Raw genomic sequence first — 17696 nt, forward strand, 5'->3', positions numbered from 1 at the left:
TGCAGACGAAAGGCGAGGCGAGGCGAGGCGAGGCGAGGGGGGGGGGGAGTAGATTGATAGGGACGAGAGGTAATCCAACTGTACAGTAGGTAGATAACGCAGGAGTGCGTGCTTAGGTCGTGGCCAGTTTGGCGACGAAAGGTAGAGCGACAGACGTCTTGCTACAGTCGTCAGGATGAGCACACTGGAGCCTGGGGCAGGCTGTGTTCATGGCCTGCCAACTAGCAGGGAGGCAGGCTGTGAGAACACAAGAGGCAGGCAGGCAGGCAGGGAGGGAGCAGGCTGCGGCAGGCGGTGCAGGGAGGGAGCGGTGTGTGTGTGTGTGTATGTGTGTGTGTGTGTGTGTGTGTGGGGCCGCCGCCGCCCTGAGTCAGGCAGAGTCAGTGTCTTGTCGGCAGCGGACGCGGACGGAGCGGAGAGCATCAGCTTGCATCATGTGTACTCGAGCGGCCGCCAGCCTGCTTCAGTCAGTGTCCCTCCACCACAAACCCCGGCCAGGCAGCTCGCTCCTCGCTACAGACATGTGACTCTACTGGCCCCGTGATTCACCTCGTCTGTTCACAAGCCGCACTCACGTGCAAAACTAAAAATTTTCCTCTCCATAACGCGTGTGGATCGCCAAGAGTTCATCATCATTTTTTTTTTTTTTTTGAGGGGATACCCCGGGCATGCCCGGTTACCCTGGGTCACTCAAGTCCCCGTCATAGGTCACCCCTGGTCAGCCACCGTCCTCCTCCTCCTTCTGCCACCCTCTGGCAAATGGTCACAAAAGTTACTCGGGTCGTGTCGCGGTAGTGAAGCCGAGCAGAGGCTATTACTGGTGAAGTGTGTGATACGGTGAGGAGAGGTCGGCCAGAGGGCGAAGAGAAACAAGACAGTTCGTACGTGACCTCGTCTAACGTTACTAACCATCAACCTCGACTCCCATTAAAGACAAAACTACTACTACTACTACGACGATTGCTACCTCCCCACCACCCCCGTGTGTGTGTGTGTCACTGTCACTCCTCGATCTGGGGTTCTCCACCCAAGTCACCCTCGAGAACTGAACCCGACTTGAGAGAGAGAGAGAGAGAGAGAGAGAGAGAGAGAGAGAGAGAGAGAGAGAGAGAGAGAGAGAGAGAGTAAAAGAAGCCGGAGTTGCAAGTACCTGTGCGAGGCGGTGACAGGCCAGAAGGTGCCGCCACTAGTGAGTTCAGCAGCAATCTTGGGTTACAGTGCACCACCACCACACCTCCAGCCCCTCGCTCGGGTCAGCAGCACGTGGGCTGCCTGCTGTTGGTGTGTGCCTCGTCAAGACCCGCGTCCTGACAAGTGCCAGTGAATTTAGTGAAGTGCCAAATTGCAACGTTTAAGAGAGGGGCCCCCCTCGAGTGCCACAGTACAGAGCCAGGACGGTGGGTGCTGCTTGCTTGTTACAGTGCCCGAGTGTGTACGAGACGTGTGCTCGCTCACCTCGGCCTCGTCCAAGATAGTTTTATTTTAGTGTAGGAGTGTGTGAGGGAGTAGCGACACCCAACCCACGTGTTGCCCGCCACACTCACCTACACACACACACAGACACACACACACACACCAAGTGTTGTCGGCCGGCCGGATTGAAGCAGCAGCGGCCCCCCTCTCTCTCCCGTGTGTGTGTCTGTGTAGTCATAAAACATAAATATTTTGTGTTGAGAGTTTCGGGGTCTTCGTTTGACAACACGACTGCAAACCAAACCAGTCCCGGCCAAGGTCTCGCGGCCCCGCGTAACATTCGTCTCGGCAGCCCCAGCTTGCGTCGTCGTCTTCGTCCTCGTCCTCCACGTGCGATAGGAGTTTACAGTTAGGTCTTAATTATAAACCTTTCCTGCTGGTGCTGCGACAAGAGACGCACCCCCCAGCGGCTAGCACGTTCCCTCTTGCAGCTGTCAGTGACCAACATAGAGTTATATAGAAAAGAAAGAAGACATAGATATATACGTAGACTAAGAAGAGTAAGGTGTAAAGGGTATATAGAGAGATATATATATATATATAAGGAGAAAATTTAAGCCGCTGATAATCACTTTTCAAAGTCCGCCCCCCGCCGCCCCCACGACTCTATCTTACCAGCCGATCCTCCAACAATGATGTGGTGCAGTGCTTGTGGAGGAGGTGGTGGTGTCGTCGGAGTGTGTTGGTGGCGAGTGTTGGTGCTGGCGGTGCTACTGTCGACGCTGCTGTTGGTGGTGGAGGGCACGCCCCTCGCCAGGTCCCGCGGCAGGAGCGGCAGCAGAAGCGACGCTGCCGAGGAGATGCCTGAAGGCAGGGACAACCAGCTCCGCATCAGGCCCAGGCACGAGTGGAAGCGTCGCCACTGGAAGTCCTCAGGTGAGTGGCGCTTGTTGTGTGTTGTTGTTGCGGGGTCTTCCGGCACGCGGCTCCCGCCTGCATGCAAGGCTTGTCGTGGGGGAGGGAGAGAGGGGAGGGCCCGGGTGCGGGTGGTGGCGGTAGGCAGGGGAGGAAGTGGTGGTGCTTGCTACCTGAGGCTCCCTGATGTTCCCTCGTCCCCTTGGAGGTGGTGGGTGCTACCTAAGGCTCCTTGATGTTCCCTTGTGCCCTCAGGATACGTGTGCTTTACCAAGGAGCTTCTTAAAGGTCTTCAGCGCTCTGCCCTGATTTAGTTTTCGAGTCGACGTGCGATTTCTGTTCCTCCCGTGACTGCCAGAGCTGGCATGTTTCCCTCCCTCCTCCACACACCTCACCTCTGCCCTGTGTGTGTGTGTGTGTGTGTGTGTGTGTGTGTGTGTGTGTGGTCTAGTCGACAGCACATGAGTGGGTCTCATCTTTCACTCGCGTCTGATGTCTTCCTCATTTGCCTGTGTCCACCAGCACCACTGCATGGGGTTTTCGTCTCAGGGTGAGTGGTTTGTCTTTACTCCCATCCTGCAGGATCCTGACCCAGCTGTGTTGTGACACTGTTGTAGGTGTGTGTGTGTGTGTTGTTGTTGTTACTACGGCCAGGTGTGAGGAGCAGCAAATTATCCCAGGCAAATTGAGTCTCCCAGATAAAGTCAGCGTTATAGATGGAGATAGAGAGATAAGGACCAGCATATCACACGGTCCGGACCAGCAGCTCGTTGCCAATTATCACCCCCTCGGCAGCCATGGGTCGAGGCCTGCTTACACCCCTCTCCCCGCCCCACAAGGGGGGGAACCCTCCCCCAAGCCACTCAGACGCCCCGGTCCACTACCCTGGTCCACACCAACCAGGTGTCCATGAACCCTTGGAGTTCGGTCCGCCCGTACCGCGGTACAGCAGCATAGTACCAAGGTCACGGACGCCGAGCGAGTGTGGTGCATGATTCAAAGTAACGTACGTTACCTTATAGTTACCTTGTAGTAACCTTCTAGGGGGCAGGGTCGCGCCTCGACAACCCCAGGTTCTCAGACCCCCACATCGGCACACTCCGTGTCAGGTGGATCAGATATCGATGACCCGCACCATACAGATCCAGGAGGTTAGCTGTAAATGCTATGGGCAGAAGACTTCAGGCGCAAGAGGGACCACTGAGTGTGCTTTACTGTGATCTACCTACCACCACACTGGAGACCTTGGATGTAATGGTGGGTCGCCCGAAGCCATGTTCTGGGTAATCCCTCTACTGACGAAGGAGGAAGAGGGGACATGTTCCAGGGAATCCCTGTACTAACGAAGGAGGAAGAGGACACATGATCCAGGGAATCACTTTGCTGACGAAGGAGGAAGAGGACGCATGATCTAGGGAATCCCTATGCTGACGAAGGAGGAAGAGGACACATGACCCAGGGAATCACTATACTGACGAAGGAGGAAGAGGACACATGACCCAGGGAATCACTTTGCTGACGAAGGAGGAAGAGGACGCATGATCTAGGGAATCCCTATGCTGACGAAGGAGGAAGAGGACACATGACCCAGGGAATCACTATACTGACGAAGGAGGAAGAGGACACATGACCCAGGGAATCACTCTACTGACGAAGGAGGAAGAGGACACATGACCCAGGGAATCACTATACTGACGAAGGAGGAAGAGGACACATGATTCAGGGAACCACTATACTGACGAAGGAGGAAGAGGACACATGACCCAGGGAATCACTATTCTGACGAAGGAGGAAGAGGACACATGATTCAGGGAACCACTATACTGACTCTCCTGACGAAGGAGGGAGAGAAACACCCTAGCACATTACCCCTACGTAACTCGACGTACACCAGTGAATCGTTCGCTCGGTGAGCTGAAAGGAATTAAAAGAGACGACAACTTTCAACCCCCAGGGGACACACGGGCCGTAAGCACGTCCACTAAGATTAAAGGTGACCGTAGATCATGGTAAATCCCACAAGGAGCCTTCAGGTAGACCTGACACCAGGAGGGGGAAAGTATGACGAGATGAGAGCACATGGGACGTAACTCTGGGTAGTATGACGTGAATGGGAGGAAAACTCTCTCTATATATCGTATTGGATCTGTCTTCGAGAGGAGGGGGATGACCAGCAAGTGAATGATATAATGTATGAATGAATGAAGGGGGAATTTCAGTCCTTGCACATACATCCTTCAGTCGAGTTGATCACGAATGAAGGGGAATCAGGGCTCAAGGGTCGTACCGTCGTGATCAAGGGTCGTACCGTCGTGATCAAGGGTCGCTCAGGAGTCGGACTCGTCGTGCTCAAGGGTCGTACTCGTCGTGCTCCTTAACATTCTTAGACGATATTTGTCTGGATTCTAGATCGTGTATATCGTCCCTAGACCGTATGTATCGCCCCTAGACCGTATATATCGCCCCTAGACCGTATATATCGCCCCTAGACCGTATGTATCGCCCCTGGACTGTATATATCGCCCCTAGACCGTATATATCGCCCCTAGACCGTATATATCTCATAGACCGTATACATCGCCCGTAGGCCGTATATATCCCTCATAGACCGTATTCCTCTTCCCCCAGACTGTACCTATCTCCCCCAGACCGTATGTTAGGCCCTAGACCGTGTATATTACCCGTAGACGGTATTCATCGCCCCCTTAGACCGTATTAGAGGCCATACATCAGCGGGCCATACATCAGCGGAGGTGCCCGTATACCAGGCGGGTCACTGGGTGTACATGGAGAGGAACGACCCTATAGAGGCCGGCCGACTCACACGGTGAAGGCCGTCTGTCCGTCTATCCCCCACACTTAATGTGAACCCGCATGTGGCCTTAGTCTGCCGCATGCGGCGTGTGTCTACCGCATGTGGCGTGTGTGTGTGTGTGTGTGTGTGTTGAACACATTTAATGTTCATGTGTTGTACGCTTGCAACACACACATACACACACACACACACACACACAGACACACACACACACGCACACACACACACACACGTCTCCCGCGTGCAACATACGGCGCTCCCCCCTCCCCCCAATGCAACATTATGTCCCGTATGCAGCGTATATTTCTTGAGGTCGAAAAGTCCTAGTCATGACCAAATGTCTTCCGGGGATCCATGACAGGGGAAAAAAAGAGAGAGACACAGAGGAGGGTAAAGTATGACCCAAGAGTTTCTTACTTAAATAAGTAGGAGGTTGGGTGGAGAAGGGGGGGGGGGGAGGTTACTTTTTTTAACAGAGACAGACAGAGCGCAGTTGCCTTTAAACACATCTGTATACACTTAGCTGATAATTAAAGTATGTGCGTCAGTTTGGCATATGTTACATCCCTACATCTAGAATATGTGTCAGGCATGTAACTTGCTCGTCTATATAAAATCCTTAGGCATATAGCTTGCTCGTCTATATATATATATATATATATATATATATATATATCCCCAGGCATGTAGCTTGCTCGTCTATATATTGCTAGACATGTAGCTTGCTCGTCTATATATCTGGGTACATATAGCTTGCTCTTCTATATATCCCCGGGGTTGTAGCTTGCTCGTCTGTATATCCCCAGGCGTGTAGCTTGCTCGTCTATATATCTGGGCATATACCTTGCTCGTCTATATATCCCCGGGCGTATATATCTTGGTGCTCTGTATATCCCCGGACATATATAGCTTGTTCGTCTGTATTCTCATCATCCTCCTCGGCATGTAAGCAAGTAGGTATAGGTCTGGTGCACTACACAGTCTTTCTCTATTGTGCAACAACAGACTTCAAGAGGAGGAGTGGCGTGTCTGGGCGTAGATAGTGTACTCCGCGTGTGTCTGGTAGCGCGGGGGGGTTCTAGAGCGTCCAGGCCTGGCCTGGCCTGGCCTAGCCTGGCTCTGACTAGCCTGGTCTGGTCGGGTCTGGCTGGGACTGGCCTGGCCTGGGGGGGTTATATCGCTACTAAGGTTTACTACACACACACACACACACACACACACACACACACACCGCCGCTCAGGCCAGACCCACCGACCTTACTGCTACCACTACTGTCCTCCCGAACACTCTTCGCCCCCCCTCCCCCCCCTCACCCCACGGCTTATCCCTGTGTGTACGTGTTGAGGCTACGTCTCTCTCTCTCTCTCTCTCTCTCTCTCTCTCTCTCTCTCTCTCTCTCTCTCTCTCTCTCCAAGAAAGAGAAATTAGATAGATAGATAGATAGGTAGGTACATGTAAACACGTGATCAGTATTGTGATAGGGTTAACATAACCCTGAGGTCAAGACGACAGCATAGTCAACCGTCGTAGGGTCATTACAACCATGGGGTCAGTATGTGTCCATAAAATCAACACAGCCATGGTTTGGGTACATACGTCCTTGGGGTTAAAACAATCATGGGGTTGGTATATACGATCTCGAGGTCAACACAACCAAATAGTCAGTAAATACGTCCATGGGGTCAATACAACCATGGGTCAGTATATACGCCCAAGGGGCTCAATACAACCATGGGTCAGTACATACGTCCATGGGGTCAGTACAACCATGGGTCAGTATATACGTCCATGGGGTCAATACAACCATGAGTCATTATATACATCCGTGGGGTCAGTACAACCATGGGTCAATATATACGCCCATGGGGTCAATACAACCATGGGTGAGTATATACGCCCAAGGGGTTCAATACAACCATGGTGTTGTTATATACATCCATGAGGTCACTCCAATCATGGGTTGGTATATACATCCATTGGGTCAACACAACCATGGGGGGGGGGTCAGTATATACGCCCATGGGGTCAATACAACCATGGGTCAGTGTCCATGGGGTCAATACAACCATGGGTCAGTATATACGCCCAAGGGGTTCAATACGACCATGGTGTTGGTATATACATCCATAGGGTCACTCCAATCATGAGTTGGTATATACATCCATTGGGTCAACACAACCATGGGGGAGGGGTCAGTATATACGCCCATTGGGTCAATACAACCACGGGATCAGTATACACACCGACGTGGTCTACGGTAGGCTGGCATGGAGGTAAGGGACAGCCAGACGTGTTTCTGAATCGCTAAGTTTTCGGAAGTGGAAAAAAAGAGAAATCAGGACCTAGACTTACCCTCCACATAACTCACCCTTGAAGTTGTTTCAGCGTCGAATGATCTCGTCCTCGAAATAATGCTCTGCCTTGAAGTTCTCTCTCAGCCTCGAGGCTCCTTAACCTCAGAGTAGCTCATCCTTAAAGTACCTCAGCCTTATGGTAACTAAACCTCGTGAGTTACCCTCCCTTGAAGTGGGGGCGCCCTCCATAAATCTCTCCCTCGAAGTAGCTCCACCTCAGAGCATCTTTTCCTCGAGGTATCTCTCAGCCTTGAAGCCTCTCATCCTCCAAGAACGTCATTGGAGTCTCTCATCCTCGAAAGATCATTCAGATTTGAGAAGTACCTCATTCTCGAGGTATTATACCCTCGAAATATCTTAACCTCGGGCTGTCTTGGCGTCGAACCATCTCATCCTTGAAAAACTTGAGCCTCGAAGTATGTCATTCTTGAAATATCTCAAACTTAACTCTGAAGCATCTCTGCTTCAAAATGTCCCATCCTCAAGGCATCTCAACCTCAGGTTATCTCATCCTTGAAGCACCTCGACCTCAGATTAGCTCATCCTCGATACATGTCAACCTTGAAGCACCTCGACCTCAGATTATCTCATTCTCGAAACATGTCAACCTTAAAGCACCTCGACCTCAGGTTATCTCATCCTCGAAACATCTCATTCTTGAAGCACCTCGACCTCAGATTATTTCATCCTCGAAACATCTCATCCTTGAAGCACCTCGACCTGAGATTATCTCATCCTCGAAACATCTCATCCTTGAAGCACCTCGACCTCAGATTATCTCATCCTCGAAACATCTCATCCTTGAACCATCTCAGACTTGACACATCTCTTGCCTCTCAGACTTGAAGCATGTAACCCCCTCCCTCCCCCCAAGTCGCAAACCATCTCGGCCAAGCCAGACGTTTGCCGTTGTAGCGTTTGGCTGTTTGTTGGTCAACAAGAGAGAGAGAGAGAGAGAGAGAGAGAGAGAGAGAGAGAGAGAGAGAGAGAGAGAGAGAGAGAGAGATGATAACTGACCCATTGAATAATTATTCACAATATCCACTTTCTCTCACTTTTTATTCACCCATGAATAATTATTCGCATTATCCACTTTCTCATGAGTTATTCACCTTTGAGTTATCATTCACATTATCCACTTCCTCACTTTTTATTCACCTATGAATAGTTATTCCCATTATTCACTCTCTCATTCTTCATCCAGTTCACCTCGTATGCCAGACACGCTCGAGTTTACCGTCAGGGAGAGGAGATGTAACTGTTCTTCCTTCCTCCTCCTCCTCCTCCTCCTCCTCCTCAAGCCAGAACTTCGTTCGGTCAAGTCGGGAAGTTGTGATCGGCGGTTGTGCGTATTATCATCCCGTAGGCGCATCGGTGTCCGAGGGGGGAGGGGGAGGCCCATCTACCCGGGGGAGTGGGATGGGGGGGAGAGAGAAGGGATCTGTGCTTAGTAAGTGGGTGGTCTGGCCATTAACCCCCTCCTGCGGGAGGGTTTCGCTCCTTCAGATGGGTCAACAGGGCCGCCAGTTTGGGAGGGAGTGGAGGAGGTGGTGGTGGTGGGGGTTGGTTGGTTGGTTGGCTTCAGCGTGACGCAGACGGCGGCGCCTGAAGCGCACCCAGTGACGCCGCATCGGTCCCAGATGATGTATTAACCCCTCCACCACCACAACCCGACCACCCCCTCCCTTCCTTTGCGTCGTCAGAGACGTGTGTCACCCACATTGTACTCTCCCTCACCTTACCTCCGCCTCCCTACCTCACCTCACACACACCCCACCCCTCACACACACACGCACACACACGCCCTCCCTCCCTCCCTCCCTCCCCGACCCTCCATCTTCCCCCTGAACTATTCGCCTCCCAACACCCCCTGTACGGGTCGTCCTCCTCTCTCTCTCTCTCTCTCTCTCTCTCTCTCTCTCTCTCTCTCTCTCTCTCTCTCTCTCTCTCTCTCTCCCCGCCACTCACTCACTCCCCTGGTCCTGACCCTAGGTTCCCCTCCCCTGCCAGGCCTCAGGCAGTACCCTCCCCCCCCCTCCCCAGCGCAGCAGCTCCTTCGACTCCCTCCCTTTTTTTTTTTTTTTTTTGGCCTGAGTTGTCAGCAGACAGGTTTTGGCCATTTTGTTTTCTTTGATTGTGTTCTCAGCACTTGCGTCAGTCATTAAGGGAGTCTGATCTCACACACGTATTTAGACAACCTGACATCAAGCGAGAGATGCCGCCGTAGCCTTCAGCCACTGGAAGCTGGGGCGATGTTGTTAACTGTGTCGGGTGGAGGGAGGCTGGTCGAGTGTGTGTGTGTGTGTGTGTGTGTGTGTGTGTGTGTGTGGAGAGAGAGAGAGAGAGAGAGAGAGAGAGAGAGAGAGAGAGAGAGAGAGAGAGAGAGAGAGAGATGGGTGAGGGGTATAACGACGTGGATGGTGGACGTGATGAGTATGGAGAGGTGGATTGGAGACGTGGGTAGCTGGTGGGACATGTGAAAGACGATGAGTCTTGGTGAGTGATGGAGACGCGCAAAGGGGGATGAAGGCTGATGATGGGCGGAGGATGATAACCTAGGACGTCTGTGGACGTACAGAGGGGAGGGAAGACGTGTGGCTGCTGTGGTGGTGGTAAGACGTGCCAGCAGTGGACCTGCTGAGTGGGTCATCAAGCCTTCTCTTCCATGCCTGAACTCGCCCCATTTAATAAGCACGGGCCCTCAACACAGAGAATCAGACGCGCTTCTTCATCCATCACGTTCAGTTCAAGAAAGGAAATTACGAGCCAGCTCTTTGCCCACCCAAATATGAAAACCCTCTCGCTCAGAGAGAGAGTCTTCACATGCCACGCTCCACCCTCGGCACAGCATTATTCTCCCCCACCCCCCCCCCCCAGCATCAGAAATTCCACGTTTCTCCCCCACCTTCCTGCCTGGGCTTGAGAAATGTATCTTTCGCCTCTATCCTAAGCCGGGTATCATTATCTTGTATCTCTGTATGAATTACCACGGTATCATGTTCTTATATAACCAAGACTCTCTCAGCACTGATTGCCATCTGAAGTCGTCTTAACTAGTCTTTATCGACATGTTACCATCATACACGATTTCTCAAAGATATTCGCCCATGTTACAGGGAGAAAATATATATATATTTTTTTTAACCCCCCTTCCTCCAACTCCTCGCAACCCGAGAATACCTTTGGCGTATTCTGTCACTCTGTTATCAATATGTTTGTCTGAGGATCTCCTTGGGAAATAGAAGTTTAAGTCTTGTCAAAAGGGTGACACGCGTCTCGGCTTGAAGTTGCGACATTTGTTAAATCCAAAGGTCTTATAAGAAATGCCTGAGTCAGAGGTGTATTAAGTGTCAGATATCAGTGTCTGGATTATATTTTTTTTACGTTACGTTCCGTCGTAACGATTGATGTGTCGTGGTGGGCGTGTGTGGAAGGTGGATGGTGAGTGGGATGGTTGGGTGTTGGGTGTGGGAAGAATACAGGTTCTTAGTTTCTGATGGGTGTGGTGGAGTGTCGATTTCTGGGGTTTAGGCGCCTCGCCTGCACAGCTCATTGTGGGATCAAGTGACTATGTAAGCTGGTGCCATAGCTCTCCCCATCTCTTTCAAGATATGATGTTAACTGAAGTCCATTCTCTCTCTCTCTCTCTCTCTCTCTCTCTCTCTCTCTCTCTCTCTCTCTCTCTCTCTCTCAAGATTCAAGTAATTCTAGGTTGACTTCCTTCTGAGAAATAAGAGAGAGAGAGAGAGAGAGAGAGAGAGAGAGAGAGAGAGAGAGAGAGAGAGAGAGAGAGAGAGATAGATAGATAGATAGATAGAGAGAGAGAGAGAGAGAGAGAGAGAGAGAGAGAGAGAGCGCAAACAGGACAAAAAAAAAAATAAACCACCACTAACAGTTGGGTCAGATGGCTGGCAATCCGCGTTGCACCATTCATCCCTTTTAGCATCTTGTACGACGTGCTGAGGGTGGCTGGGCTATATAAGCTGACTCTTCCCCCGTAAGCTGCCATGTGTCATTGGTGCCATGAGAACGTGATGGGGGTGGGTAGGTGGGTTGGTGCCCCCCCCCCCCCCCCCCACACACACACACACACACACACACACCACACGTTAGGGAAATGGAAACACCGCAACACTGGACGGTGAAGAGGCAGCGGACGACGTGGGGTGGAGATGTACACGCGGGCGAGGCCGGCCGGTCGGCTTGCAAGCAGTGCTTTGGCACTGCCACACGGCAAACGAGATGCACTGACGTGTGTGGTTAAGGCCCACCTCAAAAGGGAGTTCACTAACCGCAGTGCTGCTTTCAAGTCACTGTTGTGGCGCACGGGTCAACTCCAGGAGGACTTCTGGGTGTTCGACGTTCTGTCGTAAATAATGATGATTGATATAGACATATGCAAATAACCGACTTTGTGTCTGATAGAAGGGTACGATGCTGCTTTTACAATCTGTGATTTGGGTTTTCGATCTTCAGTTCATTGTGAAGGTCGACATAATCTCTTTCATTTATTTGTTTATTTAACCTTTTTATTGATGGATTCCTCTAGGTTCCTCTTGTTATCACACCGTCGAGTTTTTCGTACGTATGTGAGAGAGTTGAAGACACTTTTGTACATGTATTTTGCATTCGCCTTATTGTTAACGAGATCGTTACCTCTGCTGTAGCTCGTAGCTCCTGCTGCTTAACGTGGCGCACCCGTGGGTTCTCTGATGAGGTCATCTTTCCCAGGAGGTAGCGCGCAGTCTGATTATTTCCTAATGACCCAAGTCCAACAACAGCCAGGGTCGCGCCTGGCCTGTGTGGGACTGAAGACCCCCGAAGACTTCACCAGGTCAGCCCGGGCTGTGAGGGGGTGTTGAAGACCCCCGAAGACTTCGTCAGACATTCACCAGGGGAGCTGAAGACCCCCGAAGACTTCAGGTATTCACCAGGGGTTTTTGAAGACCCCCGAAGACTTCAGGTGTTCACCAGGGGTGTTGAAGACCCCCGAAGACTTCGTCAGGCATTCGCCAGGGGAGCTAAAGACCCCCGAAGACTTCAGGTATTCACCAGGGGGTTTTGAAGACCCCCGAAGACTTCAGGTATTCACCAGGGGGTTTTAAAGACCCCCCGAAGACTTCAGGTATTCACCAGGGGGTTTGAAGACCCACGAAGACTTCAGGTATTCACCAGGGGTTTTGAAGATCCCGAAGACTTCAGATATTCACCAGGGGTGTTGAAGACCCCCCGAAGACTTCAGGGATTCACCAGGGGGTTTGAAGATCCCCGAAGACTCCACCAGGTATTCACCAGGGAAGTTGAAGACCCCCGAATACTTCACCTGATGTTCATCAGACAGTTAATTCGTAAACAGTATACATCCGTCGCTAAAGATGAATTTCCCGAGCGTCTGTTGATAATTTCTGACCTTCCATATACCCCTGAAGGATCATGTCAAAGGTCAGCTTTGTCGCACGCAATGGTCGTATCGTCGTGCACATGGTTCGTCCTGTTGTGTTCAGTAGTCGTACCGTCGTGGTAAAAAGGTCGCCCTTTTTAAGGGTCATACATAGTCGCGTTTATGGTATAGGGTACAGTCGTGCTCAAGGGTCATTCTGTCGTGTCAAGCAAGCAGGAGAAGAAGAAGGAAGAAGGTGTGGGTGCCACTTGACCCCCCCCCCCTCTCCCCCAGCCTGTGGTCGTGTACAGAGTCGTCATCAGGTATTCCGGGACGACGACCCCTCCCCCATTCCAGCTGTGTGGGGAGATGCGTGTTCCGTTCCGTGGTGTTCCGCAGGATGCCAGCTGGATCCTTGTCTCTTGTCACTGACGCATGTTACTCGTATGTTCTCCTCTGATACGATCGGCTTCCTGTTGCCACGGGGTTCGATTCTCTCTCTCTCTCTCTCTCTCTCTCTCTCTCTCTCTCTCTCTCTCTCTCTCTCTCTCTCTCTCTCTCTCTCGCATCCCCCCGAGGCCACGGCGTCTTCATACGAGGCCGCGCGTCGTGCTTAATGGAGCGTAGACTGGAGAGACATTGTCATCTTCTACACTAGGATATGACAACCCACACGCAGCCTCTGAAGTTCAGAGATGCGATGTGCGAAGGAGGAGAGAGAGAACGCCTTGACCATCCGGAGCCCAAGACTCATCCTTAAGCACCTTGCCTACTACCATCAGATAACGGCGTGGGGTGCGCAGATAACAGCGCGGGGTGCGCAGATAACAGCGCGGGATGCGCAGATAACAGCGTGGGGTACGCAGATACCAGCGCGGGATGCGCAGATAACCGTGGGATGCGCAGATAACAGCGCGGAGTGCGCAGATAACAGCGTGGGATGTGCAGATAACAGCGTGGGGTGCGCAGCACAGGAGTTACAGGGTGCGCTGGGTGCGAGTGCTTTACAAAAATGTACCAGAGTCGCCAGGCTGTGTGGCAGGCTACGTGGGCCTTTTGCGGCACCCAACAGCTTGGTTGACTAGGGAAGACCCTACCTAGCTACCCCCCCTGGACCCAGCCCGGGCCATGTAGAAGACCTCCCCCTCCGAAAACCACATGAGGTATGGCTCCCCCTGTGACATCCAATACCCGATGGTACGTGTACCCGTCTTACACACACACACACACACACACACACACACACACACACACACACACCTCCACGCCTCCCCTCTCCCTATCGCATCTCCCATGGGAGACTGTCCAACGGCAGGGGAGGATCCGTCCCGGGGGTGTGGTGGTGTGGGGACGGGATGGAACTGGACATCATCCCAGCGGAAGGTCTCTCTTCAAGATAGATCGGAGTCAAGGCCAGCGCCTCCCGCGGCGGCGGAGGCTACGTGAAGCAACAGCGCCTCTGCCAACGCAGTTGCTGTGCGTGGAGGCCGCACGACACGACCAGGAGGGGATCATGCGCCGTGTTGTGGCCAGCCACACTTGACGAACTCCTGAGTTGTGTAGCCTAACTCACCAGTAACTTACACAGTTAAGTGTGGGGGGTATCGACCGCCTAACTTACCAATAACTTAAAGTTAAGTGTGGGAGTATCAACCACCTAACTTACAAGTAACTTACACAGTTAAGTGTGGGGGTATTACCCGCCATTGAATTTTATTCCTGAGGAAAAAAAAAAAAATATAAGGGAAGTCCAATATGACATTGGTGATCATGTGGACCTAGCAAAGACCTCTTGATCATTAAGCTCCTGACGTGATCACACACCAGGACCGGTGGAACGGAACGAGTGTCCACCCGGCTAAGTGGGGTCCACCAGTAAGGTCTGAAACTCACCCCCCAAAACACTCACTCTCCCCCCTCCCCAACCCCTACCCTCCACCCACCTCGATGTTCAGCGGTATTCGAACAATTCCATTAATGGTTTTCGAGGACGATTTGATTACACAAGGATGGCATACGGTAATTTTATGATGTGGGAGGGAGGGAAAGGCTCGATTGCCGGATTCCCGCCACTACCCACAAAAGAGATCTGTTTCTGATTGTTTCTGTCTGACGTGTGTGTGTGTGTGTGTGTGTGTGTGTGTGTGAGGAAAGCCAAGTTTAATATCAGACAGTTGAACGCTTATTCTTTTTTTTTTCGTCTGACACAGGATAAGATTTGATAAAACAAATCTCCCACAAAATCTCTTTACATGTTCCTTTCTTACTCAGAATAAAGATAATAATCTGTGTATAAAGTTTTGAATGATCTCTGTGAGTTTTGAGAAAGGTCTTGGAAATTTGATTTATTATTTCTCTCTCTCTCTCTCTCTCTCTCTCTCTCTCTCTCTCTCTCTCTCTCTCTCTCTCTCTCTCTCTCTCTCTCTCCACAGACCTGCCATTCGTCTGTTGTAATATCAGGCGCCCATCATTGCCTGTTGCCTGGAGACGATGACGCGCAGGAAAGCCGGCTTGCGCGCGCTCCCACTGCGCGTGTCATCAGTCGTGGGGTGGGGGAGGATCCCCCCCTAATGACGTCAGAGAGCTGCCTCATCAACCAAGTTTTACGTGAGGACGTGGATGACCGGGGAGGGGGAGGGGGAGGGGGAGGGAGAGGGGGGTCTTGTACCGATGTATTGGGGTATTGGAGGAGGAAAGAGGGAGGGGGGGAGGGGAGGGGGTGTTGATAGATTTTGATGGTTTTGTGAGCGGGGTGTGAGGCGTCTGTGAGGGGAAATTCATAGTTCTTTCTCGTGATGGTTAGGGCGTTTCTCTCTCTCTCTCTCTCTCTCTCTCTCTCTCTCTCTCTCTCTCTCTCTCTCTCTCTCTCTCTCTCTCTCTCTCTCAAAATAAATGGCCTATCGTTTTTATCACATTTTCCCTTACGATCAGAAAGCAGATGGTAGTTAGTAGTTCACCCTCCTTCCCCCTCATTCCCTACGGGAGAGAGGGAGGGAGGAGGAGGAGGTGCCCTCAAACTCCCTCCCCCGCCTCTCTCCACATGGGATGGACCGGACCGGAGCCGACCCTCCCACTGTTTACTGTACACAAGCAAGGAACGTGACCCAGATAACAGGGAGATGGTTAGGACAGATCAAGTGGCCATCTCGTCCACCCTCAAGGTGTGTGTGTGTGTGTGTGTGTGTGTTCCCGACACCCAGCGTGGAGCCCCACCTGAGTACCAGCCACACGGGGTAACAAGGTGGTTGTGGTCGTTGTTGTTATCCGTGCGGTCGCTGGCCCAGTATAGAGTACCTGGAGGCAAGTGGGGAATGCATGGAGCCAGTGAGTTTCCTCCCCCATCCTGCCATCCTAATGCAGTGGCCTTGAAGCTGATAGACGTGTGTGTGTGTGTGTGTGTGTGTGTGTGTAGTGTTTTAGCTTCAACGACTATGCTTGGTCGAGGTATACAGAGACAAAAAGCATTTCCGTGATAGTTTGAGTGAGGGAGGGATGTGTGAACGTTATAGGAGTGGGAGTCCTCGTTTGTTTTGATATAATTCGTTTTTTTTTTTTGTATATGTTGAGACGACACGGGCAGCTGAGACCCTGATTAAAGCCATCCCATTAACGCTATAATATATATATATATATATATATATATATATATATATATATATATATATATATATATATATATATATATATATACCCTAACCTGAGCCAGGTACCCGTTTCATCGACCACCCCTCCTAGGGATGAATGAACACCTGGGCTGTTGACTGTGGGCCGACTGCCGTAACCACGATTCGAACCCGTGCGCTCGACCCTGGGCGGCCCGCCCGTGAATGCGTCACAGTCAGGAACGCTCATTGACTCCGTCAGGAACAGTTCTAGACCATTCCCCCCCTCCCCCACCCCACAGCCCCCTTCCATGAATAATGTGTCGTCCTCCATAAATGACCGGTTTCGGACGAGGCGTCTCCGTTCGAACGTGTTGACGTCGTCTTGGGCCAGGAAGTTCCCAGAAGAGGGGTCGTCTGGCAGTGCGGTGGTCGTCCTGGGTCCAGATATGAAAAGTTTCGTGTCGTCTCGTAAAGTTTCGTGTCGTCTCGTGTTTCAGATCTTGGCTGAGGTTTTAAAGTCCATGTTTAGAGAGACCAACCATATAAGGAGTCCTGAAGTTTCGCTGAATGAAGGCCGTCCGTCCGTTGAAACTTTAAGCCTGACTTACGTACGTACTGAAGGACAGTTGTCCGTTGAAACATGAAAACCTGACGTATTTTTACTGCAGGATATTTCAGTTCTCTCTCATCCTGGGTCTCTGAAAGGGAGGACAGACTTAATTTTTGCCACCCGTCTACCGTCAGTAACGACAGAATCTTTGAAGACAGAAGATATCCGAGAGAAAATGGGGTTGGCATGTAACGTTGGAGAAGGGAAGGAAATCACCAGGTGAAAGACCATGAGGAAGGGGGAGAGTGCAAAGCAGAACTTTACCGTCAAGAAGTTGAAGGTGTCTCCCACTCCTCAGACCTCGAAGGTCGAGGGAGGACCAGCTTGTATTCCTCCCCCCTACCCCCCACCTACACATACTCCCCCTTGAAGGCCGACAATAAAGAACCGAGAGAGAGAGAGAGAGAGAGAGAGAGAACAGAAGAAGAAGAGAACGATGAGAAAAGGGTTGCAGTAAGTTGAGAAGGAAGAAATACAGGGAAAGCATGAGAAGGGAGAGTGCAACAGACTACCGCAAGACGTTGAAGGTGTCTCCACTCCTCAGATGAGGACGAGTGAGAGAGACAGGTACCCCCACCCACTACAAGACCCTGAGAGGGTACA

At 51.5% G+C, this 17696-nt stretch overlaps 1 protein-coding gene across 2 annotated transcripts in view; it reads left to right on the plus strand.

Moving 5' to 3' along the window:
• Window positions 1-350: 350 nt before the first annotated feature.
• The window catches only part of LOC139749763 (dorsal-ventral patterning protein Sog-like), a 486011-nt gene continuing 468665 nt past the window's right edge, over window positions 351-17696 (plus strand). For both annotated transcript variants that reach the window (XM_071663985.1, XM_071663986.1), the window contains exon 1: window positions 351-2349. In XM_071663985.1, the coding sequence (XP_071520086.1) occupies window positions 2106-2349 (244 nt within the window). In that variant the 5' untranslated portion in view covers window positions 351-2105. The remainder of the gene's footprint in view (window positions 2350-17696) is intronic.

The sequence above is a fragment of the Panulirus ornatus genome, chromosome 8 (assembly GCF_036320965.1).
Source record: "Panulirus ornatus isolate Po-2019 chromosome 8, ASM3632096v1, whole genome shotgun sequence".
Taxonomy (NCBI): domain Eukaryota; kingdom Metazoa; phylum Arthropoda; class Malacostraca; order Decapoda; family Palinuridae; genus Panulirus; species Panulirus ornatus.